General features: G+C 42.1%; 2 protein-coding genes across 2 annotated transcripts; both read right to left on the reverse strand.

Moving 5' to 3' along the window:
- Positions 1 to 1,843: 1,843 nt before the first annotated feature.
- On the reverse strand, positions 1,844 to 4,500 carry LOC100565255 (thyroid hormone-inducible hepatic protein). The gene is made up of 2 exons (XM_062974507.1): positions 3,925 to 4,500; positions 1,844 to 2,202 (listed from the first exon to the last, which is right to left on the reverse strand). Exon 1 carries the CDS (start codon positions 4,329 to 4,331, stop codon positions 3,951 to 3,953), a length of 381 nt encoding a protein of 126 aa, XP_062830577.1. The 5' UTR covers positions 4,332 to 4,500; the 3' UTR covers positions 1,844 to 2,202; positions 3,925 to 3,950.
- Positions 4,501 to 13,306: 8,806 nt separating this feature from the next.
- On the reverse strand, positions 13,307 to 16,105 carry LOC100565061 (thyroid hormone-inducible hepatic protein). The gene is made up of 2 exons (XM_062974508.1): positions 15,587 to 16,105; positions 13,307 to 13,575 (listed from the first exon to the last, which is right to left on the reverse strand). The coding sequence occupies exon 1, from the start codon at positions 15,945 to 15,947 to the stop codon at positions 15,600 to 15,602; it is 348 nt and encodes a 115-aa protein (XP_062830578.1). The 5' UTR covers positions 15,948 to 16,105; the 3' UTR covers positions 13,307 to 13,575; positions 15,587 to 15,599.
- Between the last annotated feature and the right edge of the window lie 1,869 nt (positions 16,106 to 17,974).

Consider the following 17,974-nt stretch of genomic DNA (forward strand, 5'->3'; position numbering starts at 1 on the left):
TTTTCTTGATCCCTCCTTATTATCCAACATATTCGCTTATCCAACGTTCTGCCGGCCCGTTTATGTTGGATAAGTGAGACTCTACTGTACTTTGAATTAAGTGCAGCCTGAACCCACTCTTATAGCAAAAGGTGCAGACGGCTCTCCATATCCACAGATTCTGTATCCATGGGTTCAAACAATTCAACCCAAAATTTATTTATTTATTTATTTATTTATTTACAGCATTTATATTCCACCCTTCTCACCCCAAAGGGGACTCGGGGTGGATCACATTACACATATAGGCAAACATTCAATGCCTTTTAACATAGAACAAAGACAAGACAAACATAGGCTCCGAGCGGGCCTCGAACTCATGACCTCCTGGTCAGAGTGATTCATTGCAGTGATTCATTGCAGCTGCTCTCCAGCCTGCGCCACAGCCCAATAGCAAGCCTTGATTTTGCCCTTTCATATGAGGGAGACCATTTTACTACATCACTGTATATAATGTGATTGCGAATGAAGGATATTTTCCAATCGAAAATGTAATTTACGTGGAAAGATACACAAGATAGGGAGATGCAGTAGTTTCATTTTGTCTCAGCCTCCAAGGAAGAATGAGATTCCTCTTCCTCCTTTTCCCTCTCCTTCCTTCAATGGCTGCATCTACACTTGCAGAATTAATGAATTAGACTATAGGTAAAGGTAAAGGTTTCCCCTGACGTTAAGTCTAGTCATGTCTGACTCTGGAGGTTGGTGCTCATCTCCATTTCTAAGCCAAAGAGCCAGCGTTGTCCGTAGACACCTCCAAGGTCATGTGGCCGGCATGACTGCATGGCACGCCATTACCTTCCCACCGGAGCAGTACCTGTTGATCTACTCACATTTGATCTACTCACATTTGGCAGAAGAATTAGACTATATGTCAGTGCAAATCCAGTCTGACTCCTCTCTAACAAAGCAGAAAACAATGCTGCCCCCTGGTGTTCACAATAGAGATGCATAAAAATAACTCTAAAAGTTAAAAAAAAGTTGTGTTGGTGTGAGTTTCCCGGGCTGTCTGGCCATGTTCCAGAAGCATTCTCTCATGGCGTTTCACCCACATCTATGGCAGGCATCCTTAGACGTTGTGAGGTCTGTTGGAAACTAGGCAAGTGAAATTTATCTATCTATGGAATCTTGATGAACCAACCTAGACACAGCACGTGATTTGAGAACACAGAAATGCTAGACCACCCTAACAACCACTATGTCAGATTACACAGAGAAGCCATTGAAATCCACAAGCATGTGGACAATTTCAACAGAAAGGAGGAAACCATGAAAATGACAAAATCTGGCTACCAGTGTTGAAAACTTCTAAAATCAGTACAGTAAATAAAGAACAACACTCAGAAAACAGAGGAATTCCAGACACTAAACAATCAGGGCCAGTTAGCACCTCCCAACAAAGGATTCCCCCAGGTAGGAAGCAGCCAAGCTTTGAAGCTGCAAGGCCATTCAATGCTATTCAAGGTGGCCAAGTGCAACATTCACACTTGCTTCAAACAGACAAGAATTCTTTCTCTCACCCTGGACATTATTCCACAGATATATAAACCTCACTTGCCTCGTTTCCAACAGACCTCACAACCTCTGAGGATGCCTGCCATAGATGTGGGCGAAACGGCAGGAGAGAATGCTTCTGGAATATGGCCACACAGCCCAGAAAATTCACAGCACCCTGTGATTCTGGCCACGAAAGCCTTCGACAACACATTTTAAAAAGTCATTTGCCCTCCCTAGTCAGACTACTACGAAATCATATTATAAGACAAGCAGGGAATAATTGTAAAAAGATGAGCAAATACTTAGAAAATGTCTTTTTACAGAACATTTTATTAACTGTGAGCGTATCAGCATCAAATACAGTTTGATATAAATAATAACATACAAGCACTGGATTGTCGCAGGCAAGCAACAATCAAAGTGTGGACTGTGCTAAAATATACAAAAGGAGTCCTTGGAAATAATTATGAGAGGCATAAATCACAATTTGAAATTGATCAGAATGGATTTTCTTGCTAATCAGTGTCATGAGCCGATGAAAAGTATTCAAGTATTCTTTCCTATGATCACAACAGAACACCAGCCACACGAAAACAAGTCCCTTGGAGCAAAGTCGAGCTGAATGTCAATATCAGCCATGCAGCCTCCTGGTGATCGCGGTGAGATGACCTACAGAATTAATTGAAAAAGATATCGATAATTTTAATATATATTTATATATTTCCTACCAGAACATTTTTATTCAAGTACAGAATTATATACACTTAAAATAAATAAATAAACAACACTCCTAGCAGCTTCAGGTTGTCTAGTACACCTTACAAGATATCAAGGGCAATTAAAGTTCCATTATTCACATAGCAAGTATAATGTCTTCTCCAACTATTTCTTGATATCTGCTAACCACATATCAATTAAAAAGTCTTACACAACTCCACAAAAGACAAATTATATGGGGGATCCACTCAGATAACCACTTTGATAAGTCTTTTAACTAATGAAATAGTTCAGGACTATGCAGTAAGGACAAGAGTAATCTTAACTGCATTATAATTAATAATAAATACATAGAAACAACACAGATTCATCACCTTGCATTGAAAATTGGGACTTAAAAAGACTCACAATGTAAAATAATTCAATTACAACATACAAAAAATATATTAGAAATACAGTAGAGTCTCACGTATCCAAGCAAACGGGCCGGCAGAAGCCTGGATAAGCAGATATCTTGGATAATAAGGAGGGATTAAGGAAAAGCCTATTAAACATCAATTAGGTTATGATTTTACAAATTAAGCACCAAAACATCATGTTATACAACAAATTTGACAGAAAAAGTAGTTCAATACGCAGTAATGCTATGTAGTAATTACTGTATTTATTAATTTAGCACCAAAATATCACGATGCATTGAAAACATTGACTACAAAAATGCGTTGGATAATCTAGAACGTTGGATAAGTGAGTGTTGGATAAGTGAGACTCTACTGTAATTACAATCAGGCTTGATTTTAATTGCATGGTCATCAAGTATCCAAAATGATAAATTACCAAGAAATGCACCTAGATGTTCACAGTCATGCATTATTTTATGGATTATTCTGCTCATTCACAATAAATCCTTTCATTTTGTCATTTAAAACACACCTGTCAATACAAAATCAAGGCAATGCCTGAAGTTCAGCATAATATGGCAGGAATACAATAAAGTGAGAAAATAAGTTGGTAGCATGTTTAATAGGCTTTTTTCTTAACCCCTCCTTATTATCCAACATTTTCCCTTATCCAATGTTTTGCCAGCCTGTTTATGTTGGGTAAGTGAGACTCTACTGTACTTCAGACCAGTTTGGAATAGTCTTAAGTGAGATCCTATAGATATCTGAGGCTAGAGGTGAATGGGATTACAATCAGCAAAAAATCAAAGTACAGTAGAGTCTCATTTATCCAACACTCGCTTATCCAACATTCTGGATTATCCAATGCATTATTGTATTCAATGTTTTCAATACATCATGATATTTTGGTGCTAAATTCGTAAATACAGTAATTACTACATAGCATTATTTCATATTGAACTACTTTTTCTGTCAAATTTGTTGTATAACATGATGTTTGGATGCCTAATTTGTAAAATCATAACCTAATTTGATGTTTAATAGGCTTTTCCTTAATCCTTCCTTATTATCCAACATATTTGCTTATCCAACATTCTGCCGGCCCTTTTATCTTGGATAAGTGAGACTCTACTGTATCAGACAACTCATACTTGTTGTGTCCGATCTGGAAGAGCCTCAGGTTTTTGATCCTACAGAGATCTGATTGAGGAGAAGTTATCTGACTTACTTTCCCATTCATCCTGCCCACCTTGGAGTTGCAAGGACATCTTACCTTTGTCTCCTTCAGCTGTGCTTTTCTCAGAAGCTGAGTCTCTTTTCGTTCCCGTTTATCTGCCCCATAATTTCATTGTATTTGGAGGTCACTGCATTGGCTCTCTGGGTCAGCTGCGTGAGGACGCGGTACAAACTGGAGACGTGGTAGTGGAAGAAGCCTTCCAAGTCCTCGTCTTCATGAACCTCTTCTTCACTAACGAGAGATGTTTGGTGGCTGCGGGGCAGCAGGCCTCCTTCCACCACCAACTTGATGGATTTCAACAACATGTAATACTCGTACAGGTCTTTTTCCTCAGAGCCAGAATCAGACGTGTCCTCCTTCCCTTCCAAAGAGACTCCTTGTAGAAGACTGGGAAACATGACTGTCTGTTCCATTTTGTGCACAGCTGAAAAGTACTCTTCCATGGTTTTCCTTCGTCTCAGGTCCTGGTGTATGAATGGAGCTCTCCGCCGAGTCTCACGAAGCCTGGTTTGCAGTGACTGGTCTTTTACCCGCTCAGTTCGTGGCAATTTATGAGCCCATGCTGAATGATAATCATCCGGAGAGCATGTAGCCGGGATGCCTTCCACTCAAGGGGTGAATGACACTCCTCTTTCCCCAGCAAATAGGATCCTTTCTTTTTGAACACCCCAGCGAATGGTCCGTTCGTTCGCAATGTGACTTTGTTTACAGGTTGGAATGCTCTCAAACAAAACGAAGGGCTAAATCAGGATGTTTGACCCCTCAAATGAGGGCAGAATAGGCTGATCAGCTTATAGCCCAGTTATTGCATCAGACACCGAGTGGGAAATTCCTAGCATGTTTTGAGCAAGCCATTCCACTCCACTCCACGCCATATTGATCTGGGGAGTGGGGGGGGGGGGGGTCCTCAAACTTTTTAAGTGGAGGGCCGATTCACAGTCCCTCAGACTGTTAGGGGGCCGGACTATGATGAAATAGTCCAAAATTAAGATTGTTGTTGTTGTGTGCCTTCAAGTAATTTCAGACTTAGATCAACCCGAAGTCTAAAGTTTAGGACAGAGGCCAGGTCAATGACCTTGGAGGGCTGCATCTGGCCCATGGGCCTTATTTGGGGACCCCTGATCTAGTCAATCTCATAAGACCATAGGTAAGCAAAGAGACCTCCAAAGACCATCTAGACCAGGGGTCCCCAAACTTTTTAAGCCGAGGGCCGGTCCACAATCCTTCAGACTGTTGAGGGGCCAGATTATCATTTGAAAAAAACAAACAAACAAATTCCGATGCACACTGCACATGTCTTATTTGTAGTGCAAAAACAACAACAACAAGAAAAGTGAAAGAACAATACAATATTTAAAAATAAAAACAATTTTAACCAACATACATTGATCAGGATTTCAATGGGAAGTGTGGTCCTGCTTCTGGCCAATGAAATAGTCAAGTTAATTAGGATTGTTGTTGTTGTTGTTGTTGTTGTTGTTGTTGTTGTTGTTGTGTGCCTTCAAGTCATTTCAGACTTTGGGCGAGCCTAAGTCTAAAATTTATTTATTTATTATTTATTTATTTACTGCATTTATTTACTACATTTGTATCACACCCTTCTGACCCCAAAGGGGACTCAGAGTGGCTTACAAATTATATGTACATACAATATATTATATTATTAGCATAGCACAATATTAGCATTATATATTACTATATTGAACTATGCCACTATACTGTAATATTATTAGTAATATTATATGTAATATAGAACATATAATTAATATTATTATATGGTATTATTATTAGTGTTACATTGTATTACATTATAATATTATTATCAATATTATATGTATATACAATATATTATATTATAAAACTGAGGGCGGGGGCCAGGTAAATGACCTCGGAGGGCCATATCCGGCCCCCGGGCCTTAGTTTGGGGACCCCTGATCTAGACGGTCTCATAAGACCATAGGTAAGGAAAGTGACCCTCAAAGGCCATCTAGATGACCTCATCAGGCCATCAGAAGACCACAGATAAGGAAAGGGACCCTCAAAGACCACCGAGATGGTTTCATAAGACCATAGAGAAGGAAAGGGCCCCCCAAAGGCCATCTAGACTCATAAAACCATAGGTAAGGAAAGGGGCCCTCAAAGGCCATCTAGACGGTCTCATAGGACCATAGGTAAGGAAAGTGACCTCCAAAAGCCATCTAGATTGTCTCATAAGGCCGTAGCTAAGCACAGAGACCTTCAAAAACCATCTAGACGATCTCATAAGACCATAGGTAAGCAAAAAGACCTCCAAAGACCAGGTAGACTTAGGTCAACTCTAAGTCTAAAGTTTAGGACAGGGGCCAGGTCAATGACCTTGGAGGGCCACATCCGGCCACCGGGCCTTAGTTTGGGGACCCCTGATCTGGGGATTTAACAGGAGCTAAGATCTGTATTTGTACAACCTTATTGGCCGAAGGAAGAGCATAACCCATACTCAAGGGACTGTATTGTATGATAACTGTTGCCAGACACCAGATCAGCAGATTTTTGTGTTGTCTTTCACCAGTCTGCTATCTCTCCCATTGAGGCCCATCATTAGCCACAGTCCCACCTTGTGCAGTGAGTCCTGATCTCCTTGCAATTGTGCAAAACCATGATGGGAAACACTTTATGATGAGAAGTAGTTGCTATTCCACATTACAGAAATGGGGTGAGATAGTGACAAGGGTGCAGTAATGTCAAAAAATGCAACAAAGGGTGCATCTTCACTGGCACATTTACCGTAAAGGAATGGCAAATCCTCGCCACGGTAGTTGTACTGTAAGACAATTACCTTCACAGGGTCCTGGCTCAGGAGGGAAATCAGGCAGAGAAATTGAGTCTCGTGAGAGATGCAAAAAGCAAAGTTTATTTTCACATAGCTATGCCTGGTAGCACAGTGCGTTAAAGCTCTGAGCTGCTGAACTTGTGGACAAAAAGATTCCAGGTTCAAATCCCTGGAGCGGAATGAGCACCCACTGTTGCCCCAGCTCTTGCCAACCTAGCAGTTCGAAAACATGCAAATGTGAGTAGATCCATAGGTACCGCTCTGGCGGGAAAGTAACGGCGCTCCATGCAGTCATGCCTGCCACATGACCTTGGAGATGTCTATGGACAACTCCGGCTCTTCGGCTTAGAAATGGAGATGAGCATCAACCCCCAGAGTCGGATACGACTGGACTTTTTGCTTTTTGCCAGTCTGCTATCTCTCCCATTGACTGGTCAGGCGAAACCTTTACCTACCTATGAGAAGGCGGACAGCTGTACATACTCCAGAGGGCTGCACAATGCAAATGGCTGCCACAAAGGATTTTATATCTCAGCCTTATCTAGAATTGACCAGTGGCTGAGGGTCTTCCTCACCTTCCACACCTACTTTGGCATAAATGATACCAATGACCTAACCTGTTTACTCCGAGCTCTCCTCTCTCCTTAGAACTTTCTGGAGAAAAAGGGAGGGGCATATGCAGGGACAAAACTACATAGGCAATAGTTTACTACTTTCTGGCTTATAGTCCCTTCAGTACAACCCATGAACAAATGCACGTAAACACAGCTCACTGCAGAGTGTGGTGGGAGTTTCCTTTTCTGGAGGGTTTTAAGTTGGATGGCCATCTGTCAGGAGTACTTTGATTGTGTTTTTCCTGGTTGGTTTTGGTGGCCATTGTGGTCTCTGATAACTCTATGATCCTGTGATTCGCTTAATGTGACTTTGAGCCGCATTAACAGAAGCCACGGGGTGCTCCAGAGCTTCTCCAAAACTCCAGAGGAAACTGCAACTTTGGGTACATGTCATCAGCTGTGCTATTGACTTCCTATTTGGTTGAAGACATTTTCCTTGCACTTGGGTAGTCTTGAGTGAGAGGATGGCACTTAACTTTCCATGTCAGTCTGGCATTTGCAGTGCTCACTGGGTACAAAAATGACACTGAACACTGCTTGGCATCTGGAATTAGGTTAGCTCAGGCATGGCCAAACTTTGGCCTTCCTTCCAGGTGTTTTGGACTTCAACTCCCACAGTTCCTAACAGCTGGTGGGCTGTTAGGAATTGTGGGAGTTGAAGTCCAAAACAGCTGGAGGGAAGGCCGAAGTTTGCCCGTGCCTGGGTTAGCCAAAGTGATTAATCAGTATAATCATTTCTGGCCTGTCAACATGAATCCTAAAACAAATCAGATGGTTTACTGATTTCTAGAGAAAGAAATATCTATCCATCTCCATTTTTCAAAGGAAATGGTGTTATCGACCGCGTTTCAGGGGATCGGGCCCTTAAGGAGAGACCCGACCCGGTCCTGAGAGAACGGACCTTGGCAGAGCCAATAGGAAAATATGAGCCGCAATACAACCTGAAGCCGAAATGAAGAAGGTCCGCCAAAGTTGAAGGAAAATTCCGCCAAGGAGTCTTTATTGAGCGATTCAGCCGAAAAGGACTCTAGTAGTGATCATTCAGTCTACTAGGGTACCACATAATCAAAATAAAGCCATATTTATACAAAATTTCAGTCTGACAGCCCTTTGAATTTCCCGCCCCGCTCCCCCGCCCATCTGATCGTTGATAGGCTAGAAGGTTGAACGAGGCGGGCTTTCATTTCCCACCTTGCTCTGTTGGCCCAATAGGGAGCTGCTTTTTGTCCCCACTCGAGCCAATCAGGAAGGAGAAGGCGGGAGTTATTGAAACAATGAAGTGACAGGGCAGGAAATATCGGATTAATTCCTGCTAGACCGATTTCTAAAGGGATTAATGGCAGCAATCAAGGGTGTCCGGGTTTCTGTCACATATACAGATTTTAGATATGCCTTGGGGTGTCAGAGGTGGAAGTAAAGATGGGTGACGATGAGCCATATTGACAGGCTCTGCAGGGCGCCTTCCTGAGGTGTCCTGGATTTTCCTTTGGGTGAGATATGACAATGTTTGCCTTGGGGCGAATCACCTTTAGGACAACACTCTGAATTCGGCGACTCAAGCCCTATATTGTCCATGCAATCTGAATTTGATTGGGTTAAGCGGTGGCAGATTATCCTTTTGTTTTTGGGAAGGGAAGCCTGGGTCATAGGAAATGGGATAGGTTCTGGGGTTCAGGTTGAGTTCAAAATATTTCCTATTTGATTTCATGACTTGACAATTATATGAAATAAAATGAAAAATAAAATAAAGTTGGAATATAAACCCTGCTGGGAAAAATACATATTTTCCGGGGATCCCAAAGAGTACAAATACATATAGGCAGACAGATAGATTTCATGGAAATAAGGGAGAATCCATAAAAGTGAGTTACATTGCATAAAGGGGAATCATGAATGATATAAACAATTGAAAATATTTGACAAGAACGAAGTTCATAACATCTGGGGAACCCAATATGGAAATTCATAAAAGTGGAGTTTTAGCAGCATGATTTTACAATTCATGAAGTTAGCCCAACGATTAGAAATTCATACAACAGTGATTCATGAGGGTGTCCAGGTACATAGAATATGAAAATTCACGGATACATTGGGAAAAGAGTTCATCTGTGGTGGAAGGAATTCATAGAAATAGCATGGGGAAGAGGTACATGTGAGTTGCAGTCTTTGGAAGTATAGGATTTCATAAGTTCAGGGGTAGGTTTGGGGAAGAGTGTTCTTCTCATTCATAAAATTATGAAGGTGTGAATGAAACGTGGAGGGCGCCCGTCCAGGCACCCTCCTGGCAGCTGTAGAGAGGGTGAAGGTCCTTGGAGAACTATGTCTCCCCAGCGGGAGAGCGATCCCCCATCCACAGTTCACAGAAAGGGACCAGGGATCTCTTAAAACCATCCCTCGGGTCACGGGGAGAGGAAAGTCCGGGATAAGGCTGGAAGAGAGCAGTCTGGCTTGAAAAGAGCAGTCGGTTCCGTTTGACAGTCAGCTGATGAGGTGCCGAGAACTGGACCGATTTTGGTTCCGCTGGTGGTCCTTGGGTCAGGAGCCTTAGGAAGGGTTAGGACTAAAAGAGGAGCGTGCTAGGGGTAATTTTGATAAAGATATGAGCCAATTTGTATCGTCCGCCGTATTAACCTATGGCGGGGAAGCCTCCGCCAGGGTTTGAAGGTCGGACGGGTTAGAGAGAGAGAGAGAGGGGATTGCGTGCAAAAGAAGGAGTCAGGGAAAGACACAAAATAACCAGATAGAGAGTGTTACTGTTAAAAATGAATGCTACTTTTATTGGGGGGATTTGTTACATAGTTCAGGGAAGGGGAAAGTGAAGAAAAAAAGATCTTTTAATAATAGTCTGCTGCGGTCCCGCTCCGTTCCTTTGGTGATGGATCTGCGGAACTCTCCGCTGCGGGTTCAAATCAATTTGAAAGCTGGCGCCACGGTCATCAATGGGCAGGTATGAAAAGTCAAAGCAAAAATAGGAGACAAAACTTCACGTGTGAATAGATAATAATCACTTGCTTTATTTGTTTCCTGGGCTTCACATCACACAGAAATTTCTGTAGTTGCATAATATCTCTCTAAAATAATTAAGCAAACATTTTGTATACTGTATTATACCATTTAATAAAATTATTGTGTAAAAGGCTTCAACATCACTGTTTTCCAGAATTCATTTAAAAAAAATCTCAGTTCTTTTAATCAATCAAATTTCTATATAAAGTTTTTAGACAGCGAGTAACCACATTTAATAGGAACAGCTAATCCCAACCTGGAAGGGCGAAATTGTTCCAGTCTATTAAAAATGAGAAGACTGTTGGGAGAAAAGAGTAACAAGCCTAATTCTGCGCTAAAATAGTCAAATGGTCAAAGGTTCAAAACTATACTTTTAAAAGCCAAGTTAACTACTCAGAACCTTCAGTTTAATTTTGCTTTCATCCACTTTAGATTTTCTGAAATCTTAAATTCTTTCTGGGTCATGTGTGAAGAAATGTGTAAAGTTTGTAAAGCTCTCATTAAAACTAAAATAAATCAATTCCTGCTACTATTCGGTTCTCCACTTTTGTCTGCCTGAGGCAGGTGTGAATGTTGCAATTGGCCAGCTTGATTAGCATTGAATCATTGACAGTTGCCTCAAACAGACAAGAGATCTTTCTCTCACCCTGGACCTCCCACAGATATATAAACCTCACTTGCCTAGTTTCTTGTCTGGATTTCCCTTGTCTTCTGAGTGTTGTTCTTTATTTACTATCCTGATTTTAGAGTTTTTAAATACTGGCAGCCAGATTTTGTTAATTTTCATGGTTTCTTCCTTTCTGTTGAAATTCCAGACAAACAATCAGGGCCAGTTAACACCTCCCAAAAGCATTCCCCCAGGCAGGAAACGCCCAGGCTTTGAAGCTGCAATGCTATTCAGTGCTAATCAAGCAGGCCAGTTGCAACATTAACACCTGCCTCAGGCAGACAAGAGTTCTTTCTCCCGCCCTGGACATTATTCCACAGATATATAAACCCCACTTGCCTAATTTCCCACAGACCTCACCACCTCTGAGGATGCCTGCCATAGATGTGGGCGAAAAGTCAGGAGAGAATGCTTCTGGAACATGGCCAGACAGCCCGGAAAACTCGCAGCAACGCACAAATTTGCAAAGGTTTGTAAAGTTCTATTTAAAACTAAAAAAAAAACAAAAACCCATTCCTGCTGGTGTTTGGTTCTTCACACTATAAAGAATAATCTATTCATAAAGGAATTAGTATTGTTACCATGAAGGAAAGCAGTCATGTTTGGGAAGCATTGATTTGGATGTCATCATGCACAATCAAAGCCCTGACAGACCGTGCACAAAGAATCTGCGAACCTCACCTCCTCCAAGGTGAACTAAACCACCTAAACTGGGCTCTACAGGCCAATGGATACTCCACCACAGACATCAGAAGAGCTGCAAGGCCAAGAACAAGCCATGAGAGTCAAGACAAAGATCCACCCAGAGGAAAAGTCTTCTTACCAGACATCAAGGGAACCACTGACCGCATAAGCAAACTGATGAAGAAGCGCAACCTACAAACCATCTACAGACCCACAAAGAAAATCCAACAAATGCTATGGTCAGCGAAGGACAAGAGGGATCCTCTCTCCTCTGCAGGAGTCTACTGGATACCCTGCAGCTGTGGACAAGTCTACAAAGGGACCACCAAACACAACAGCATTGCCCAGGCACGAATCAAGGAATATGAAAGGCACTGCAGACTAACTCAACTAGAGGAGTTAGCCATAGCAGAGCACTTGATGAACCAGCCTGGACACAGGATATTATCTGAGAACACAAAAATGCTGGACCACTCCATCAACTATCATGTCAGACAACACAGAGAAGCCATTGAAATCCACAAGCATGTGGACAACTTCAACAGAAAGGAAGAAAACATGAAAATGAACAAAATCTGGCTACCAGTATTAAAAAAAAACTCTAAAATCAAAACAGTGGATGGGAACCAACACTCTGAGCGCAGAGCACAGCTAATGACTAACAAAGGATGCCCCCAGGCAAGAGACAAAAACCTTTCCAATGCTAATTAGGGTGATTAACTGAACAGTGACAAAAGACTCTTGCCACACCCTGGACTCTACACAGATATATATTCTTTCCTTTCCTTACTTAGTTTATCCATACCTCACAAACTCTGAGGATGCCTGCCATAGATGTGGGCGAAACGTCAGGAGAGAATACTTCTGGAACATGGCCACACAGCCCGAAAGACATATAACAACCCAATTACTACATAGTATTACTGTGCATGGAACTAATTTTTCTGTCAAATTTGTTGTATAACATGATATTTTGGTGCTTAATTTGTAGAATGATTACCTAATTTGATGTTTAATCGGCTTTTCCTGAATCCCTTCTTATTATCCAACATATTCATTTATCCAACATTCTGCTGGCCTGTTTATGTTGGATAAGTGAGACTCTACTGTATATTTATAATCTTATATTATCTGCTTAGAACTGGATTATATGAGGCCCCTTCTACACAGTTGTATAAAATGCACACTGAAGTGGATTATATGGCAGTGTGGAAGAGGCCTAAGTGAGGCCTAACTCTGCCTGTCCCCAGGGCTAAGTGGGTTGCTAGGAGACCAAGTGGATGGAACTTAGCCTTCTAACTGGCAGCAATTGGATAAAAACAATTATTTCTCTCCCTCTAATTAGGACTTTATTTTTCTTTTCTTTTTGATGTATGAACGTAGAGGCATGGATGAGGGGCTGTGCTGCCAAGTTTAGTGTTTCTGGGATGTGTAGTTTAGTTGTTTTGTCCTAGGCCGAAATTTCATTACCCTTTTATATACATAGATAGATTGAACTTTTATGTGTTTAAATACTTTTGCAATCAGTGGATACTGGTCTTTTTAGTTCCAAGGGAACCCATTTTCCTTTTCATTCCCTTACTTATGGCAAAATGTGATACGGAGCAAAGTGAAATGATGGTTTAATACAAGACAGTGTTATATCGTGTGGTAGGAAATACTTTATTTCTCGAAAGCAGTCGCAATTTACAAGCGTCAGAAAGCAATAGCGCCCAAGGCATACAATTAGATATTGAGTTCATAGATAAGAAATCTTTGGTCAACAAAGATCAGTGCGAAAGTCATTCAAGTATGGTTCGTGCAACGATGGTCCATGGGGTGGAGATGGCAATGAAGACCTTTCTGTGTCCTTCCCAGAAACAGGACTGGGGTTGTACATATGTCCAAGTTGCAAAATGCAGTTTGTCCTGTAAAATTGATAATGAAAAAAAGAGTTAACAAAGGGCACTGAAATCCAATATCATTAAAGTAAAGCTATTTATGGGAGGCTGCTGGAAGGAGTAGATGCACCCTTAGATTAACAAAGACTGAATACTCTAAAATGTATGTGTTGTAATATAGGAAGTAATAAAAGGAACAAGACCCCAACCTTGACTCTCTATTGATCCTTATATAGCAGGCCTGGGCAAACTTGGGCCCTCCAGGTGTTTTGGACTTCAACTCCCACAATTCCTAACAGCCGGTAGGCTGTTAGGAATTGTGGGAGTTGAAGTCCAAAACACCTGGAGGGCCCAAGTTTGCCCAGGCCTGCCATATAAGGATTAAAAGGATGTTGTTCCCAAGACAGAAATAGCATTTCTGTACAGGCCTAGTAGTTGCTTTCTTTAATTATTTTTACTATTATTCAAGTAAGTAGTAAACTATCAGTAAGCACAGCAACATCAACACTTGACCTAAGATATTTTGCTGCTTGATTTTGCTGCAGATAACCCTGGATAATGCTGTATAAAGTCAGAGTTTTTACATTATTAGCTCCAAATAAAGTACAGCCAGTGAATCAATGACATTTGTTGACATCTTCAGAAGCAGATTCAATGGATCAACCTTAGATGGAACTTCCAAAAAGATTCAATCCTTAGTGTCAATAGTTTCTTTTTGGCACACAGGGCAGAAAAGTCTATATCTTTCCTGGCAATGAAAATAAGTCATAACAAAAGAAATAGCAGAAAATATATATATATCAACACCCAAAAACTAGTTGAGATGATGGTCAGTGTTGGTTAGTAGCTATGGTGCCATCTACACTGCCATATAATGCAGTTTCAAACCACATTAAAGGGTACTGTAGATGGGGCCCAAAATGCCACACAGTCCTATAACCTGGAATATTAAGCAGAAAATCTCGCAATACATGCTTTGAATTGGGTTATATAAGTCCATACTGCCATATATTCCAGTTCAAAGCAGAAAATGTGGGATTGTATTCAGCTGTGTGGAAGGGGCCTGGAGCAGCAATTCCACTCCAGATTTAAGGCTGAACTTAAAGGAGCAAAAGAGGGTTCGAAGTGCAGAATTGCTTTAAAGTTCAGACTAAAACCCAAAGTGGATCTACTGCTGTATTGACACCAAAGCTATCAGTTGGTTCCACATAACAGCCTAATGGTACAAGTGGTTTGTATGATGTAAAATAATATTTATTCCTCCAGTTTCTACTGGCAAATGATGCCAAGAGAAGAAATGTTAGAACAGTGGTTCCCAACCTTTGGGCCTCCAGGTCAGTTGAAGGGAGATGTTGGCAAGCTGGAAAGCGTCCAGAGGAGGGCAACTAAAAGGATCAAGGGTCTGGAGAACAAGCCCTGTGAGGAGCGGCTTAAAGAGCTGGGCATGCTTAGCATGCAGAAGAGAAGGCTGAGAGGAGACATGATAGCCATGTACAAATACGTGAAGGGAAGTCATAGGGAGGAGGGAGCAAGCTTGTTTTCTGCTGCCCTGCTGACTAGGACGCGGAACAATGGCTTCAAACTACAGGAAAGGAGATTCCACCTGAACATCAGGAAGAACTTCCTCACTGTGAGAGCTGTTCAGCAGTGGAACTCTCTGCCCTGGACTGTGGTGGAGGCTCCTTCTTTGGAGGCTTTTAAGCAGAGGCTGGATGGCCATCTGTCAGGGGTGCTTTGAATGAGATTTTCCTGCTACTTGCAGGGGGTTGGACTGGATGGCCCATGAGGTCTCTTCCAACTCTACGATTCTATGATTCTATGATTCTAGGTGTTTTGGATTTCAACTCCTAGAAATCCCATCCAGCTAACCAGCTGTTAGGAATTGTGGGAGCTGAAGTCCAAAACACTTGGAGACCCAAAGGTTGGGAATCACTGTTTTAATCTTTCTTCCCTTGGTATCATTTGCCAGTAGAAACTGTAGGAATAAACATTATTTTAGAATGAAATAAGGAGGTTCCAGAGTCAGTAGATAGCTCACCTGGCACATGGTTTCACCACCGGAGAGAAAATTCGTTCTGGCCGATCTGCCCCATGATTTCGTTGTATTTGGATGTTACGGTGTTGGCCATGCCGGTCAGCCGCGTCAGGATGTGGTGCAGACAGGACACGTGGAAATGAAAGAGTCCTTCAAGGTCTGCCTCCTCCTTGCCGTCCTCTTCGGGGAGGCCGAGGCTCTTCTCTTTCAGGCCTCCTTCTGCCGCCAACTTGATGGATTTGAGGAGGCTGTAATATTCATGCAAGTCTTTGTCGTCCTGGTTCTCCAAGGAGACCCCCAAGAGAAGACTGGGGAACATCACCGTTTGTTCCATCTTGCGGACGGCAGCAAAGTAGTCTTCCATGGCGAAAAGTAAAGAGATTCTCCGAGTCTGAAGTCCCAAGAAAGACTAGCCAAGTTGAAGCTGTCATAGCTCCAAACCTTGCGGCATCCCTTTATAAAGCAAGATGCAATCCTCCTGGCACATGTCGGACCTCATGATTGGGATGGTCCCAATCTGGACACTCTTCTTCCAGCTGAGTTAGCAGTTTCTTGCTCACAGCTGGCAACGTGATTTTATTTACAATCTGGACTCATTCCCAAGCTCTTTTGCCCAGATCGGAGCTCATGTTGCCTCTCTGTTGGCCAATAACAAGAAGGAAAGAAAGGGAGAGCTCAACGTGAATGGAAATCTCCTATTTCTTTTTTGGCAAGACACATTCCTGGTGGCTGGAGAGCCGAGCCAAGGCTGTGAAAGGCACCGAGAGCTATGTTTCGTCACTTGTACTCAGTTTGCGAAATGGGTTCTCCCCATAGTTTTGCTGAGTATCTGGAGGAACTATTTTCAGGACTCTTCTCCAACCACAAGACATTGGGCAACGGCCCAAGTCTGGTAACCTTGGTCTCCTCTAAATATATCCATAAAAGTGTCAAAGGGGATAACTGGGGAAAGACATAGCAAGTGGCCATATATTTAGCCAGACCGTATGTCCTTTCGCCTGGTATTGTGAACTTCCAACTTGGCTTCCAACTTCAAGGGTGTCATGACTATGGCTACATCTCCACTGTAGAATGAATGCAGTTTGATTTCATCTTAATTGCAATGGTTAAATGCTATGGAATTATAAGAATTGTATAGCAGAGTGCCAATTTGCTAAAGGCTAAAGACCTTGTAAAACTATAGCTCCCAGGACTCCATGGCCTTGATTCATGACACTTAAAGTGCATTAATTCTACAGTGGAGATGCGCCTGAAGCTTTGGATTGCATTCCAAACTTCAAAAGAGCTGTTCAAGGTTCACCTTATTTCGCAGCAAATAATGTTCCGTATCTTGGGTCATTCTTTTGCAATCTGAAATAAAAAACAGAGTGGGTTTGCTACACTGCTAAACAGAAGCAACAGGCAATCACAGTGGTAACAGCTTTCCAGGGGACTATTGCGGAGCGGAAAATGTCCTTTCTGTTGTTGTGAGTTTTCTGGGCTGTATGGTCATGTTCCAGAAGCATTCTCTCCTGACATTTTGCCCACATATATGGCAGGCATCCCCAGGGGTTCTGAGGTCTGTTGGAAACTAGTCAAGTGAGATTTATATATCTGTGGAAGGTCCAGGGTGGCAGAAAGAACTCTTGTCTGCTGGTAGAAAGTGTGACTGTCGCAATTAATCACCTTGATTAGCATAGAAAAGTTTTGCATCTTCAAGGCCTGGCTGCTTCCTGCCTGATGCAATCCTTTGTTGGGAAGTGTTTGATGGCCCTGATTGTTTCATGTCTGGAATTCCCTTGTTTTCAGAGTGTTGTTCTTTATTTACTGTCCTGATTTTAGAGGATTTTAAAAATACTGGTAGCCAGATTTTGTTCATTTTCATGGTTTCATCCTTTGTTGAAATTGTCCACATGCTTGTGGATTTCAATGGCTTCTCTGTGTCATCTGACATGGTGGTTGTGCGAATGGTCCAGCATTTCTGTGTTCTCAAATAATATACTGTGTCCAGGTTGGTTCATCATGTGCTCTGCTATGGCTGACTTCTCTGGTTGAGTTAGTCTGCAGTGTCCTTCATGTTCCTTGATTTGTGCCTGGGCAATGCTGTTGCGTTTGGTGGTCCCTCTGTAGACTTGTCTACAGCTGCAGGGTATACGGTAGACTCCTACAGATGTGAGAGGATCCCTCTTGTTCTTTGCTGAATGTAGCATTTGTTGGATTTTCTTGGTGGGTCTGTAGATAGTTTGTAGGTTGTGTTTCTTCCTCACCTTCCCCATGCAGTCAGTGGTTCCCTTGATGTATGGTAAGAACCCTTTTCCTCTGGGTGGATCTTTGTCTTGACTCTCATGGCTTGTTCTTGGCCTTGCAGCTCTTCTGATGTCTGTGGTGGAGTCTCCATTGGCCTGTAGAGCC

The sequence above is a fragment of the Anolis carolinensis genome, chromosome 3 (assembly GCF_035594765.1).
Source record: "Anolis carolinensis isolate JA03-04 chromosome 3, rAnoCar3.1.pri, whole genome shotgun sequence".
Lineage (NCBI taxonomy): Eukaryota > Metazoa > Chordata > Lepidosauria > Squamata > Dactyloidae > Anolis > Anolis carolinensis.

Excerpts from the sequence above, each read along its gene's own strand:
- LOC100565255 (XM_062974507.1), bottom strand. The coding sequence starts at position 4,331 with ATGGAAGAGTACTTTTCAGCTGTGCACAAAATGGAACAGACAGTCATG.
- LOC100565061 (XM_062974508.1), bottom strand. The coding sequence starts at position 15,947 with ATGGAAGACTACTTTGCTGCCGTCCGCAAGATGGAACAAACGGTGATG.